Source organism: Scomber japonicus, chromosome 2 (genome assembly GCF_027409825.1).
Source record: "Scomber japonicus isolate fScoJap1 chromosome 2, fScoJap1.pri, whole genome shotgun sequence".
NCBI lineage: Eukaryota > Metazoa > Chordata > Actinopteri > Scombriformes > Scombridae > Scomber > Scomber japonicus.
Genome location: NC_070579.1, coordinates 16,924,568 through 16,940,364, shown reverse-complemented (window position 1 = coordinate 16,940,364; position 15,797 = coordinate 16,924,568). Strand labels below are relative to the sequence as shown.

At 38.7% G+C, this 15,797-nt stretch overlaps 2 protein-coding genes across 5 annotated transcripts; both read right to left on the bottom strand.

Moving 5' to 3' along the window:
- Nucleotides 1-1,794: 1,794 nt before the first annotated feature.
- LOC128373053 (guanine nucleotide-binding protein G(I)/G(S)/G(O) subunit gamma-7-like) lies at nucleotides 1,795-2,201 on the bottom strand. Its single transcript, XM_053333279.1, has 2 exons — nucleotides 2,103-2,201; nucleotides 1,795-1,920 (listed from the first exon to the last, which is right to left on the bottom strand). Exons 1-2 carry the CDS (start codon nucleotides 2,193-2,195, stop codon nucleotides 1,795-1,797), a joined length of 219 nt encoding a protein of 72 aa, XP_053189254.1. The 5' UTR covers nucleotides 2,196-2,201.
- A 1,927-nt stretch (nucleotides 2,202-4,128) lies between these two features.
- g3bp2a (G3BP stress granule assembly factor 2a) lies at nucleotides 4,129-15,712 on the bottom strand. 4 transcript variants are annotated; one of them, XM_053329723.1, is made up of 13 exons: nucleotides 15,562-15,712; nucleotides 13,620-13,738; nucleotides 13,452-13,533; nucleotides 12,343-12,516; nucleotides 12,007-12,097; nucleotides 11,770-11,875; nucleotides 11,455-11,635; nucleotides 9,941-10,042; nucleotides 9,080-9,182; nucleotides 8,932-8,991; nucleotides 8,638-8,769; nucleotides 8,377-8,504; nucleotides 4,129-7,495 (listed from the first exon to the last, which is right to left on the bottom strand). In XM_053329723.1, exons 2-13 carry the CDS (start codon nucleotides 13,712-13,714, stop codon nucleotides 7,214-7,216), a joined length of 1,536 nt encoding a protein of 511 aa, XP_053185698.1. In that variant the 5' UTR covers nucleotides 13,715-13,738; nucleotides 15,562-15,712; the 3' UTR covers nucleotides 4,129-7,213. The 4 variants fall into 4 exon arrangements, with proteins under 4 accessions (XP_053185698.1, XP_053185714.1, XP_053185689.1 ...); XM_053329739.1 differs by having other exon boundaries at nucleotides 8,386-8,504; XM_053329714.1 differs by having other exon boundaries at nucleotides 8,638-8,773; nucleotides 8,933-8,991.
- Between the last annotated feature and the right edge of the window lie 85 nt (nucleotides 15,713-15,797).

The following is a 15,797-nucleotide window of genomic DNA, read 5'->3' as shown; positions in this document are numbered from 1 at the left end:
TATATCACAGACTGTATAATCAATATCTACCCACACTTTCTATTACTTCTTTGGAAAAACGTATTGTTTGGATTCACTGAATATGACAGGAATAATTGTTTTCAATTCCATTTTTAATTTTTAATTTGATTTTAATAATTTAATATTCACAAATCTAAATGCATAACTTTTCAGAGCTTTTCAGATGCTTTTCTCTAAAATCTGAATGTACATGCAATAGGCTAAATACAATTATTATTATTATTATTATTATTATTACAAACTTTAGTCCTCCTCAGGGGCGGATCTAGGAATTGACAAAATCCATGGCTTAGCCAAGAAGAGCACCCAGGGCCAGGGCCAATTATTTTGGATGATTCACACATGCAGAATTTATTGTATTGCATTGTATGACTACTGCATACATTAGTAGTAGGCTAGTAGTAGTAGTAGTAGTAGTAGTAGTGATTTATTTTGTTCTTTATTTATCTTTTCCAAAAAGAACACTCCCAGAAATATATTCATAGTTGGCTAATTCAGGCTCATCCTCATTACTGAAATGTTTTTCTCTGTGTGTCATCACCAACTCTACCACACCTGTCAACTGTCAGCTAAGTGTGGAGGTCGGAGTCCTTGCTGTCGCCTCGGGGGGATGTGTGTGTGTAGAAGTCTGGACACCCAGAAAATGAAAGAGTAAGACGAGCAAACTTTAGCCTTTAGACTTGAAAGCAGGTGGGGACAAAGCCTGATGACCGTCCCACACACCAAGTTTGGAAAGAAGGGAAAAAAAAGGAGTGCATGATGTTGAGAAAACGGAGAAAAAAGAAATATATATCTTTTGCCTTTCTGGCTGGCTAGCAAATAAAAGGCTGATTCTAAGAGGTGTTGATGTTATTGAGATGGAGGGAAATTTCAGCTCACATGAACTTCAACCAAAATCCCTCTAAATATTTGTAATTTCTTGTCTGGCAGTGATGGTTATTCATCTTTATTTGACAGCTGAGAGTGTGCATCCGTGACCAGGAACTAACCATGGTAGTTATGTGGTATGCGTCTCTTTTTCTAAACAATGAACGTGTGTGAAAAAACGGGGATCAGATCTTTTGCTGATGTTTGTCCTGTGAGTTTATCTGACTTTTTTTTTAACAGTACTCAAAGCTCTCATGTTTGATGAAATGTACATGCTCACAAACAGACTGAATCCAACTTACACACATTTTACCAGAAGCAGTGCAGTTATCTGTCATGTACAGTGAAATAAAACCCTCTGTGACAAAATATGATTATATTTGTAAAGCTTTTTATTATAACACAGTCAGCAGTGCTAATTAATATGATTTTTTCTTGAAGGAATGCTGCTTTGTTTCACTGCTTCAACAAAGCAACTGTGTATGTGTTATCAATTATTTAACAGATTTAGTTAATCTAACTATAAGTCATTTGCACAGTACTACAGATGTGAACAATAAAACACATTAAACAACTATTTCAACAAAAGATATCATTAAATGTCATATTGTCTTAATCTGTGCAGCTTTTGTGTGTTGAACTCATCTATGCTTAGTGCTGACTTTCATTTAGGTTTAAAGGACAATGATGTATAAGAAGTATGAGGTGCACTATGTGTGGCGAAGTAGGGGAGAGAAAAGGTAGTGAAGATGTTAAAAGCACCAGCCAAATGGTTTTAGTTTTACTATCGTGCTAAAAAGGTTAATCATGTTGTCCTTTTATAGTAGAAAATATACAGAAGCTGTCCATGTGTCCGTCTGCTGTGTCTTAGTAATCAGAAACACGGGTCATCTATAGTCAGGACTGTTAAAGCAGCACACAGGTCTTCTTATCTTTGAACGGGTTGGATGAGGCAGCGATGCCGGTGAGCAGAGGGTCACTGCGTCTGTGGTCCTGACAGTACTGGACCAGGTCTGCTGCAGTGAGGGAGATCTTTTGGGACAAATGTGGACAGGAAAAATACTTCAAAAACACATAGAGGACATCCTGTTTTAAATAACAGATATGGAGCATCCTGGTACACTCTGTACTTAGTGAATCATGCAAATCTTAAGTAGAGTAGTTCAGATATGTGTTAATGTGCCACTACTATACAAGTAGTTTTTCTTACGTACCTTAAGTCTCTCCATGCCTGCCTCCACTCGAAGCTGGTCCACCAGTTTTTGAGCCTGAACAACACTGTTACTGCTGCACATCTTTCCTGACATCAACTGTAGTAGAAGACTCCTATGACCGTATGTTGATTCAATATCCTTCTTCAAAACCAAAAGGAGCAACAAGAAAATGATTTGGAGCAGTATTTTTTGCCTGATCCAGAAAGTCGGCTCAGGTTGTGCAAGACAGTCCAGCCAGAGAGGCTCCCGAGTCTCCTTTTTGACCCATACCCCCCTTTTTATTCACTGTTGGGGCCACTTCAAAGGCCATGTGATATTAAAGGTCATATAACACAGTTCTGGAAATGTCACAAACATCACACATCACTTCAAAGCCACCACTCATGAAAGATGAGGCACTATGCTAAGCTTCAGATATGCTGTCCTTTAAGCTACAATTATAAATAGGTTAAAAAAAAAGGTATTATGATTTTTTGATTTCTGCAATAATAATAAGGCGGGGTATTTGAAGTTTTAATTCATGAATTTGGTTTAATGTGTTCTTTGTGGGTACAAATACAAGGTGTAAAAGAAATAGTCAAACATATATTTTAATTAAATGACACATTACAGTGGACATATGTATGGCAATAATGTGTTAATTATAGGACAATTTAGCAAGGGCTGGTATCCTGGTAGACACAGTAGCTACTCAGAGACTCAGAATGAAGAGTACACCACCGATTTAATATTGCACTACATTACCCACAATGCAAGTCCACTGCAAACAGTTTGGTCTGAAATTCAGGTGTGCAATGCTAATAACAGCTAATTTAGCCTCAAGCAGATATGAAATGTGGGCAGCTTTCCTTCATTTTCATTGACATTTGTCAGATTTCACATAGCTCCCCCTGGAGACACAAAAGGATTTATATGACATGCAGTAAAACTCCTCAGCACCTCAATTTGAAATATTGTATCTACTTTTTTCCTTTTTGAATTAAACTTATGCAATATTTTTAATCATTGTCACACATAAAAAATGTAAATCATGACAAACTCAGGGCATTAAGCGCAGTATGGACATGGTGAATAAATGTAATGTCTCAGTAAAGTACAAAAAAGAAGGAAGAAGTCATATGATGAATATTATCCAATAAATTCTTAAATGTCAAAATGTCCTGATTATACTTAATAAATTGAATTTTTGGAAGCATCCATTCAGTGTGTGGACACATGCTGAATATAAACTCCCCCAAGGTTGCTGAAACCTTAAAATCCCCCCCATACCCCCAAAAATAAGGTCATGACCTCAATCCCCACTGATAGCTGCAGCTCTGACCCCATCTTCCACACGTCTGCTCCAATGTCTTTGTTCACTGTGGTTATTTATTGAGTGCGTTCACACAAGTACTCTGGGTTTGATCATATTCAGGAACATGAGAAATGTGGTTCTCCAAATCCCTCATAACAGTTTCCAGGTTTCTGATAATCTGCGTCGTAGCAATCCTCTTTGTGCTCTTTAGCACAAACAGGCTAAAGAAGCTTTCTTCCAGCTCCACAGTGGATACTGGATCTTCAGAGAGATCAACACTACATAGTAGGCCAGTTTCAGGGTGGTATTTTCCGCAATCCAACAAGGAATCAAAGAGATCCCCTCCTGGATCAAAGGTTATCTACAACTTCAAAATGCTGGATATGCAACAAAACACAAGACCGATTAAATTATTTTCTGCATGCACAAGACCAACTATTGTGAACGTTTAGGTGTGTAAATGAAAAAACTCACAAATGTTTAAGGGTCCTTTTAAATGTCAGTCTCTATTTTGAATAACAAAAGTTTAATGACAACCAAAACTTGTCAGGTTACTTACTCACCGTTTGCCGTTTGATTTGCACCAACTTCCAAGGATTGAGACAAGTATCACATCTGTGCACTCCTGGAGCACATTTTAGCGCTACTTGTGTTCTCTGCTCATCAACGTGCATCAACAGCCTGTTAAACACATGATCTCTAATGTAAGTAACCTGTAAACATGACAAACGGTATGAGTGGTGCTGATATCAGTAGTTTATTGTATGTTAAATCCAACACATTCAAAATGGAAAGGAAAGAAAACAAAACAAAAAATAAAATAAAATAAAAACCAAAAAAAAAAAAAAGATTTTCCACCTGCAACAGTTTTGTACTAGCAACAAGTAAAAAGGGTAAACACAGTAAATTAAGATGGCAGCCAACTGTTTACCACACCTGCTAAAGCCAAAGAAGGTTCTTCTATTTCCACTCAAAAAGGACTGGAATGATTCACAATGTGGATCCACTCTACTGCATTTCAACCACAGGAAAGTTTACAGTTACAGCTTGGGGATCCGCTAAAAGTTTGGAAAAGGGCAGGCAGGTCCTTGAAGACCTCAGTGAAAAAGATCCAACCGTAAAATTGATAAACGCTCAGACATTTTTCTTTTCTTTTTTTTTTGTTTAAACCACCACTGAGATGTTAAAAGCACAGATTGGTCTGAAAGCATGATGGCTCTTCTTCACCATTCTCTTCATCGACCTCTGCTGTAAAAGTATGATTGCAGTCAAGTGCCCGTGTTATGCAATTTACCTGACAAAATAAACATTCGGGGGTTTAGGCACCCGTGAGAACTGTTAAAATACACTCTAGGACCTGAAAAGTTTCTGTAATATAAGGACAAAAACTGATATTTCTCAAAAACGATGTGAAAATAGTTCTTATCTCAGCTATAAAAAGGAAGTGTAGCCGAGCTTTACTGAGGGAAAACTACATTAAATGTGCATTAAATCAGGCTGTTTGTTTAATGCCAGATGAAAAAATTTGGAGAGGTTGTGTTCAAACTGACAAGATTGTCCCAGAAATGTTGGAAATAGTGCAATACCACCAGACAAGGAAGACCTCATTAGCATGTTTGTCCAGAAAAATGCTACATCAATTTTTCACTTCCCATTTCAGTGCAAGATAACAAAAAATAACAGATAAAACATCTCATGTTGTGTCATGTTTTCCTTCCCAGCTGAAACCAAGATCTTCCCTCCCTACCGAGTGGTAAAAAGAAGATAAAGAAAGAAAGAAAAGGAAATAAAAGCCTACCGGTATGGCATTCACACTGACTGTAAAAAATAAATGAATATAATAAGCACAATGAATAATCAGCATTATGAAAATACAAATGCATAAACGGCTAGAAAAAGTGAGCACAATTATTTGCTAGTCTGTGGGCTGGAACTATGGCCAGCCCACCCACACAGATTACAAAATTGTTGCTGAAAAAAGAACAGTCTGACAACTTGTGAGTCCAGGAATTAACCCGAGTGCTGCCATGAGTTGCAAAAAACTACCGTCAGACTTAAAGTAAGGATCAAACAGTGTCTGAAACATTGAGACAATTTCCTCTTCCCAAACCTCAGTTCACTGAAATCATTCTCGTGTAGAGCTATGACTCGTTAAAACCAAGGACAAAGCATGTCACTGTAACCATCTTTAATGTACCTTTTGTCTTTTTTTTTTTTTTTTTTTGGGGAGTAGTTCTTCATGTGCACCTCTTAAACCATTTAACATCAAACAGAACTCGAGGCACCTATTGTCTCTACAAAACCCAGAACAGACACAATACAAAAACAAATGTACAAAACTCACAGCAGATCATCTTAGGTAGTAAAACAGTATGGAAAAATCAAAATATGCACCAGAAAAAGAAAAAAAAAACCCCAAAACCTTTAATATTGTGAATACTGCAAGTTTTTTTCTTTTTTTTTTTCTTAAATCTGCTCCCAGTAGACAATAGTTCAAAATGAGCAGCTCCACATTAGGAGGCAGCGAGCCTCAAACTGCAACGCTTTGTTTTATTTTTATTCTTTTCTTAGTAAGACTGGAAAAGGTGAAATAGAAGGCACCATCATGCTTTTATCAAGTCGAAAGAGAAATGAAAAAATTATTACGCAGAAAAACAAAAAAACATACAGTAAACTGATTTTTGCTGTACATTTATTCTGTTACTCCGCACTTAAGACAGAAAGGGAGGGAAGAGGGAGGGAGATGTCGTCCATCCCAGTTTTGCGGTTTAGCTGGCAGGGAAAAAACAGAGAGAGAGGAAAAAAAAACAAAACAAAAACAAAAAACAAAAAACAAAACTTGGAATCAAAAGAAAAATGGAGCGAGCCGCCATCATTACCACCACTCTTCTATTCAGCTTTTGTTTCTTGTTTTATCCTTTGTCCCCCCACTCGTTTGGTGAAAAGTCAAGGATTTGAGCTTTTTTCTTTTTTATAAATGAGGAAAAAATATAATGTAGATTTGCTTGTCATCTTGTCCATCCAGCAGTAATTGAAGCGTAGTTTTGGGTCAGAAATGTGAAAAGTACATTGGTCACAGCAGACAGGCGCTGTGAGCGAGGCCTGCCCCGTTAAGTCGTATCGCTTTGAGACAAACAGGTCTCTCCAGCTGCGTTCCGAGCATGGTTGTCAATGTAACACGACAAAAGTACCCATTAGTGCATATTGATGAGTGCATTATGCAATTTTGAAGCAGTGGTCTCTCAAAAAAAAGGAAAAAAGTAAAAGGCAAGCTTTTCCCCTGGAACTGCACAAATTTTTGCATCTCACTCTTTTCCAACAGTAACGGGCAGAAAACTACCATATAAAATGTGCAATAGAGGGATTTTCGTGAAGCAGCGCCCCAGTTAAGTCAAGGCATATAATCTCTTTTCCAAATGATGGGCTGTATTATCGTAGTTACAAGTCTTTATCAGTCCCTCCTAATGTGGCAGATTACTCCTGGTTGGTTTGCCTTTTTTCACGAATTTACAAATTAAAGTTTGTGAATTCTTGAGATACCCCCCAAAAAAAGGACGCTCAGCTCACAACTAATAAGCGAATTTTTTTGTTTGCTTATTTTTTGTTTTGTCTATTTCACAAACAAATGGTTGACAGGCTGTGTCACATTCCAAAGCAAAGAGGGAACAAAAAAAATTAAAATAAAAAAAAAAAAACGAAAAAAAAAACAAAACAAAAACAAATATATACGTTTATACATGAAGATTTCTTTTCGTTAACGAGAACGGTTGAAGATGAAGAACACGGTACTACTTCCACACTGCAGGTGGTGCTCTTCTCAGCGGCGCTGGGTTGTGAAGCGACCTTCACCCTGGCCGCCAGAGCCCCTTCCAGAGCCCATGCCAGGCTTAGGGGCCATGCCGCTCCGGGGTGGTGGTCCCCTCCCGTCGCGTTCACGCATCATTCCGCTTCCCACGATGCCCCTTGAACCTCCAGGACCCCGGTCGTTGCGCCTCATGTCCCGACGTTCGTCTCCTCCGCCACGGGTCTCTCGCTCGCGCACCGCCCTCGTTTTCTTCTCCTCCACATTCAGACGCACTTCACCTCTGAACATGATGGGCTACAGGCAAGAAAAAGAAAGAAAGAAAGAAAAAAAAAAAAGCGAGGTCATTATGGGAGAAAGCAGAATTTAATATTTCCCCATCCATTTCACAACCCACATCATTCACTGGTTTGCACACTGGTTTGTTCATCTATGAGAGCATCGTTACGCATCACACCGGTCTCATCTGATGAGTTCATCCAGCGTTTCCTTGCCTGTAAAATTTTCTAATCACTGAGGCCGTGTTCAGACTGAAATCATTTGAATTATAAAAGAGTGCAGGATTTATAACTTGAACATTTGCTTTTTTTAACCCATGTTGTACAATCCTGTCTCAGAGTTTTATAAACTGTAAAGTGTCCCAGCATCTGATCCAACATGGAGGGATAAAAAAAAAAAAAAAAAAAAATTACATAAAAGTAGATCCTGGCTTAACTTTTATGATGGCACAATCCAGTTGTCTTTCCGGAAAGCATTACGATGGCCAATCAAATAAGTGCAAGCCACTGTTGTAGGTTGAGCCCTGTTAGGATCTAGAGCAGCCAATTCTAGCTTTGCAGAAAAAACCTGCTGCAGTGAAAACTTCCCTGAACTGACTAATTCTGCTTCAAAGCCAAACTGCCCTTCTTTTGATGCTTGTTTTTTTTTCTCCTTTTTTTTATGCAATACTTAAGTTGGTCTGAACACAGCCTTGGATACTCTGTTAAGTAGTGTAAATTGATGCTCAAATCACATCGGGAAACATTATGTACTCACAACAGACAATATCTTTAAGCATTTCATGTCTTATTGGTGTTTTATCCATCTGTGAAATCCAGTGTTGAGCTAATTGTAAGAAATGTGTGTCACCAAACCGCCACCAAATGAATGAAAGTGGGTAATGAAATGTTAATACATGCCCCTTCTACCTTGGCCCCCAGGATTCTCTGCACTGGATCAGAGTCATCAAAGACCACAAATCCAAAGTTGGGAAGCTTCCCACCGACACCCTTGGTGTTGATCCGCAGCTCAACTACATTTCCGTATGCTGCAATATGAAAAAAAAAAAAAGATATTATATAATTAAACTTAAAATTTATCCACAATCAGAAACAGCCATTGATCATTTTAAACTAAATAGAGAGTGCATTGATGATGTCTTTCTTTTTGAGGAAACATACTCATGAAGAAATCTTTGAGCTCGCTCTCATCGATGTCATGTGGGAGGTTGCCGACAAAAAGCTGATGGCTGTCTGGGTAGCGGACAATCCGCCTGCTGTCCATGTCACCAGATTCAGCATCGCCTCTGCCACCTGCAGGTCAGAACGAAACAGCAGGAAGAAAAACACCAGAAGTCAAGTGAAACTCATCCCACATGTAAGAAGACGATCACTGAATAGTCTCACTGAGTAAGAATAGTCATGAAACAGGATCATTAATTAATTAACTAACACAACCGTGACTTAAATCTTTACCTTTGTTAACAAAACTTAAGTGTGGTTTTCCCGTTTGTGACTCCGAAGATGCAACACCATCTATTAGTGACAAAGACACATGCAGAGTGTAAGAATAAACCAAATAAAACTCTAACGGTGATTTGGAGGGAAATTGTTTGGGCAGTACCAGGTCGGGGGCCCCGCTGAGTGAAGGTCGGTCTGTCACGTGTGCGCTGGTCTCGGGGTCGGATGGGTGCTGTCTGTGTCTCCGGCTTGGCTTCAACTCTGGGCTGTATGGAGAAGGTGTCACCATATCAATCACCCATCACTTTCACAATGGATTTACTTTCAATCAGCTGAAATCAGCTCATCATAAAATTTGTGTTTATTTCATTCCAGGTCTTTAATTTTGTTGCAGTCCTCACTGATTCGGGCAGTGACACAGGAGAAATACATTTTGAGGTAATTGTTTGTCCCCTCAACCCGAAATTTAACTTTATTCTAAAATCATACATTTCTATGGTGTATTGGTTCATAACATTTAAACCTTTAGCTTTTACAAAAGGTTTGATTAAGGACTCTCCTCGGCCACTCCAATTTTCCCTCATCTGCTTTTGGACTTTTTGCTGTTGTTGATGCATCATTATCTACATTTGACAAGTACTTAAGTTGGAGCCTGAAGATGTATAAATTGTTTGGACAGATAAGTTTTGTTTTTCTCTTCTAGACTAAACCCAGTAGTCACATTTCTATTAATCAACTACAGTGGCAGGCAGTAGTACTAGTACACAAATGTGAACAAGCTTAGATGCAAAAAAAGAAAGAAACAAAATATTACCTCATTTGTAATTCTTATCTGTAATTACTTGAAGTTTAAAAAAAAAAGGGCACTATGTTTACAACAAGCTGTAGAAAATACTGTGGTAGACTACTGCATAGTGTTGTATAGACTGTATAATGAGCAGTTTATTGGTAATATACAGTTCATTTTATTAGAATTTTTTTGTAATGATAGTCCACATTTTAATGTTGGGTGGTGGTTAGTTACCTGTGAGCTTGGAGCTTTAACAACATGTGGAGACATTCCAGAGGAGGTGACTGTACCAGAGGGAGGCAGGTTTTTACTGGTCACTGAGGCCCAGGAGAAAGCCTGTGAGCGATGCAGTAATCGAATGGTTAGAGCTACAACAACATACTAAAATATTGGTGGGTATATCATTGAACAGAGTATGTAACTGTTGGACTCAGTGATGTGCTTCTGGTTTGTGCCTTTAACAATCTTAATTTGAGAATAAAGTACATGAAAACTTTTTTTTTTTTTTTTTTTTTTTTTTTAAATCTTATTGGAAAGATTACTGAATAGAAATAAATGTGTCCCTGTGTGGGAGCAGACCAGGGTACCACGTGCACTGAGGTACCCTGGTTTCTGTAAATCTGGTTATGCATGCAGCAGGTCAGTGATCGGATTTCTCCCCATCTTTATTTTTGAAGCATAGATTTCTTAATTTAACTGTATTAGTGACAGAAGACGCTGCAGTTTTTTAGCGTGTCTGTGCCAGAATAGACTGATGGTGCAGTGAGAGGAGAGGCAGGTGGACAGAGCACAGCTTTTCATCACAGCTCCGAATACATCCATTAGTGGTTAGACTTATTTAGACTTCCAGAGGATACTTTGTGTTGCAGTCAGATTTTGGATGGAATTCATCCACTCGTGTAATTATCTCTTTTGGTTTTAGCCACTCCCACGTCACTTCCCCCGTGTGAACCAGGGGTTCTCCAAACTATGAAGGCATGACCTCTCCATTTATCCTCCCATATCGGGCCAATACACATTGCTACAGAGAGAATCAAGCACACCAGAGAGTGGGCGAAAAATAGAAACCAATGCAGGCAGACTCTCTGAGACACTCAGATCATGACCTCTCACAGACGTCATGTTTTGATCAGAGCTGAAAAGTGATGTGATGGACTAGCTACCTGCCTGCTGATGACCTACTTTAATTAACAAATCAGTTTGTTGTTGTTTGGGGGACAAGACGTGGAGTAATGAGGGGAACAAGCAGCGCAGACTGTGCCAAGTTAAAAAGTTAATTAACGCAAAAATTATTGTCTGGCTTCCTAAGCGAAAAAAAAACCCAGTTACCCGTACAGAGGAAATCTGTGCTTTTTACAAGAAATCTAGCTGGAAAGATCAGGTTTCTCTTATCCCGTGCCCTGATAACAGAAACCAGGTTTCTCAAAATTACTCAGTTACTCAAGTGTATGCAAAACACATCGATTACAGACCTTCAGTTATAAGACCTCACAGATTCAGTGAACTCAGACTAGCTTCAGTAATCTTATTCATGGAAACTACTGGGGGAGTTTTTCCTTGGCGCTGTTGCCAAGTACTTGCTCATGGGGGAATGTTGGGTCTCTTTAAATTAAATTAAAGAGTTTGGTCTAGTCCTGCTCTATGTGAAAAGTGCCTTGAGATAACTTTTGTTGTAATTTGGTGTTCTATAAATAAAAACTGATTGATTGACACTAAGATGTAAACTACACGGTAAACATCGGCCTCACCTTGGGAGGCTCCTGGGTATTTGGTGGGGACTCCACGGGGACTGGTGAAGGGGCTTTCTCCTCCATCTCTTCCAGAACCTTCTCATCTACTTCAGGCTTGATCTCCTCAACTTTGGGCTCTGGTTCAGGCTCTGGCTCGGGTTCTGGAGCTGGCTCCTCCATGGGCTCCTCTACTCCATTACTGCAGAGCACAATCCAGCATGATTTCACCCCCAATATAGATCAATTTTAACAGGCAAAATAATGTACGCTATGTTAAAAAACAATGTCAAACATTTAAATATAATATCACAGTTATGCTAAGTTTTAGCTTACGTAACGGGGTGAGGTTCATAGTAGGTGGTGCTGTTGGGGCTTTCTTGAAGCGGCTCGGGGGACTGCTGCCTCTCTTCTGGCTCCTCTTCAACTTCCTCCTCTGATTCTAAGTGAGAAAATACAAAAACAAATTGAGAATGTATTTGCATAAGTGCCCTTTGCATTCAACCATGAACACAAGCTAAAAGCTCACAAACAAACAAAAAGGTCTTTGTGGAATATTTATGAACATTTTACCCTCATCAAGCTCAGCTTCAGAGTCCCCAAAAACCTCGTCCTCGTAACGGAAGATGTCATTGTGGACGTAGAACTTGTTTGCCACTGAACCCTAAAGAAAAGCAAACAACAAAAATCACATTTTGTTTACTCAAGAGCATCAAATTGAAAAACCACAAACTTAACCACATATTACAATCTTGTGAACTAGACATTTATTTAAGAACTGAAAGATAGCCAGCCTGAGTAATTTTAGTTTAGCAACAGCAACTCATTTTGTTTTACTAGTTCTGTTTGATCCAACATTTTTAGTTAAAAATAAAAAAAATGAAGAGACTGAAAGGTAGATGTACTCACCTCTGGAGCAAGCACAAAAGTCTGCATGAACTTCCTCATGGGCTGACCATTGTTAGACAGTTCTCCCAGGACTTGCACCACCACTCCATCACTTAGTGTGGCGTGGGCATCCACATGCCTGATCTTTGTGTGGCATTCACTAAACTGCAGAGACATGACCTTCTTGTGGATTTCCTAAGAAATAACGAGTAAAGTAGGAAAAAAAAATGTTAGGGAAAAATTGGTTGAAATCAACAAACATCATCTTGTTGTTCTAAAACGGTTTCATGTGTTCATTGTGAACAGTAAAAAAAAAGGTTTCTGACAATGTGAACAGCACAAGTTGCATTGAATCTGACATTTCCAAATCCGATTCAGGCCACTTTCAAATGTGGTACTGAATCGGATACATTCAGGTAGCATTTAATGCAACTTCAACGTTATTCTGGAGCAACACACAGCTAATGCTGCGCATAAAGACATCATTTAAGTATTAATTTTCTTTCTCCTCTTCCTCCTTTTTAACATCACCTGCTCACAAATTTGCCGGCTGCCTCACACTGTTTTTAACAGACCATAAATGAGACTACCAGTAACTTCACCGGCTGTTGCCATGTTCGCTTCCGTAAACACTGTTCTGTGCCTGACGTCATTAATGATAACTGAGCAGGGGTCACTTCAGGAGGCCATATTTAAAAGTGTAATATGAACAGCCAAACAAAAAATCGGATTGAGCAATAAATCGGAATTGCGCATTAAGGCTTGCAGTGAGAGTGTAGCCTTAGTTAAACTAATTAGTTGTTACAGTCAGAAATGTTTCGTTTTATGTCTGTTAAGATATTGACAGTTTGTTGCTGCACGTGTAGTACCATTTCCTGTTTCGATATGTTGAAATATGTTCATTTCTTGTGTGCCAACTGCAAAAACAGTATGCTACACTAAATATAGCACATACTGTGTACAATTAGTATGTTGCATTGAATTAAGAAGAAACTAGCATAATAATAGTATAATAAATAAAATTGAGTATAACAGCAACACATGAGGGGGAAAGAAGAAATTAATAATATCGTATGAGACACCTACTAAACTCTTTTCTAAAAGTGAATCTTCTTTTAGTTTTTACTTACCGCTTGCCCATACACTGCTTCTGCCAGCTTGCCACTTGGGTCGAGTCCCCCATGAACATAGGAAGAATTCCTCCCATAAAACCTGATGGCACAGCAAGATGACATTTAAGTATTCCCTAAAATTCATACATTCATGTATTTTGTACCACGTCACATTTCAGTAATTACCTGTGCAGGAAATCTGGTGCCTTGTTTAAGAGTGTGTAATACTGCCTCACAAACTCCCGCCCTACAAGCAGGGGACTTGGCTTCTCCATCACCATTTCTTTGGTAAACAATATTAAGTGCTGGAAGAGAAATAAAAACGTATTTAGTTGCACCGTCTAAAAATACATGTTGGCACTTATTGCACACACGCACACACACGCACACACGGCAGTTAATTAGGCACACTAAAGTAAAACTAACGCAGTCTATTATTACAGCCGTGTAATACATTTACCTCCATGAAATTTATGTTTAGTTTTTGTTCAGACTTTTTGGAGAGGTGCTGATTAAACTTTTTTATGGTCATTTAGGAGGCTGTGAATTGTATTGCATTACACTGTAGAGGTGTGTCAACTCTCTTATTACTCATACCGCAATTCATTCCAATTGCACCACAACCTAACCGCGCTCGCAAAACTGAAAGTAAAGTTGAAGTGCCAAGTCAACATTGTGAACTTCAGAAACGTGGTTTTATGCATGGGTTTCGCATTATATACTGCATTAGTTTTAGCCATGAAACCTGTAGAAAGTGAACGTAGGCGAAAATTACTTAAGAATTCAAATCAGAGTCAATTATATGAATTATGTACAGTCAGGTCATTTTAAGGAAAGCCTATTAATTAATATACATTTAGGTTTATTGTGGTTCAAGCCAACATAATATATGTGTCTGCACAGGAAACTAAAGCATAAAAACATCTATTAATACGTTTCCTTTCTACAGAGCAATGTTTCACTTTCTTTGTGTCACTTTATGGCCATGTTTCATCTGACCCACACCAAACCTGACAGGAAAAGACAGCTTGCTTGCTAACCTACCAGCTAACATTGAACTGCGCCATCACGTTCATCCAATGAGACAAAGGGGGGAAACCGGCTGTAGATAAAATAGGAAGCGACGATTCAAGGCGTTCAAGTCAAGGAGCACAAAACACTTTATACAATTAAATCCTATTTTTTTTTTAAAAAACTGTTCATCACATATATTATTGTTACATACATCTGTTTGTTAAATCAGTGGCCTACTATTTGACAGAGGCCTCCAAATATTTAGGCTAACAACATTTTTTATCTCTTACATGTGTCGCATGTTCATTACTAGAGATACGTGGTGACCAATGCTTAATTTAAAAAGCATACGTGCATGTTATAGACATTTAGAGGTCATTGAAAGCTTATGCTGTTAAGTATGTAAGCAAAGCAATACTAATATCAATACTTATCTCATCTTATAACAGCGAAAACGGGGAAAGCGACGTCAAGCTTGCGACATTGCTAGTTAGCAACATTAGCTCTAGGAAAGCTAACTTGTGGCGTCGTCGTTTTTTCACCTTTTAGCCGGTGGCCACTTTGTCTTTTACTCAAATATCTCACAGTTAACATGTTATGGACACGAAGAAAAATGACAACATATTATATTTTTTGCTGTACTTTAAGATAAACTTGCACGCTGGTTGCAAACGAGGCGAGAGAGAGAAGAGGGGAAAAACACCAAGCTGACACAACGATAAGCCACTAAAATGTCTACTCGACCCGAAAATGAAGAATACCACCTCTTTAAAATATAATTAAATGTGAACACACGCGTTTCTTCATCTTTAGTACAAATTATGTTTAACTTGTGCTAAGTTGAGCGCTAATGCTAGCTCAAAGAAAACAAAGGAAGGAGCCACATATAAATTAGATTAACATTCACACTTCACAACTAATACAGGCAATGTGCGCTGGTTTATACAAGCAGCTACACACGCCATTTGGTCACTTTGAATGATTTAGCTTGCTCTCCCATCGAGCAGCCCGTGATTTTTTGACAAGACAATGCAGCTAATGTTAACATTTAGCTGGTGCGGCGGTTAGCTGGTCAGCCGTGACATAGCAACGGTTGGAGGAGGGCTACACTTACCTTATGAAAGGACCTATCTATGTAGACAGTTTGGGTTTTTTTTAGTAATAAATAAACTACGAGTTAACCGTCAGTAAACTGATCTGAAATACAGAGTATCCCAGGTGTATGATGTGATATTTCCCACGCTCCCTCTCTATCTGACAGCCTGTGATCTCTGCTGGACCAGAGATTGAACATTTAAAGTGATAGGCTCCATTTATTGTTTTACCCCTGCAATCTGGGGCGGGGAACCC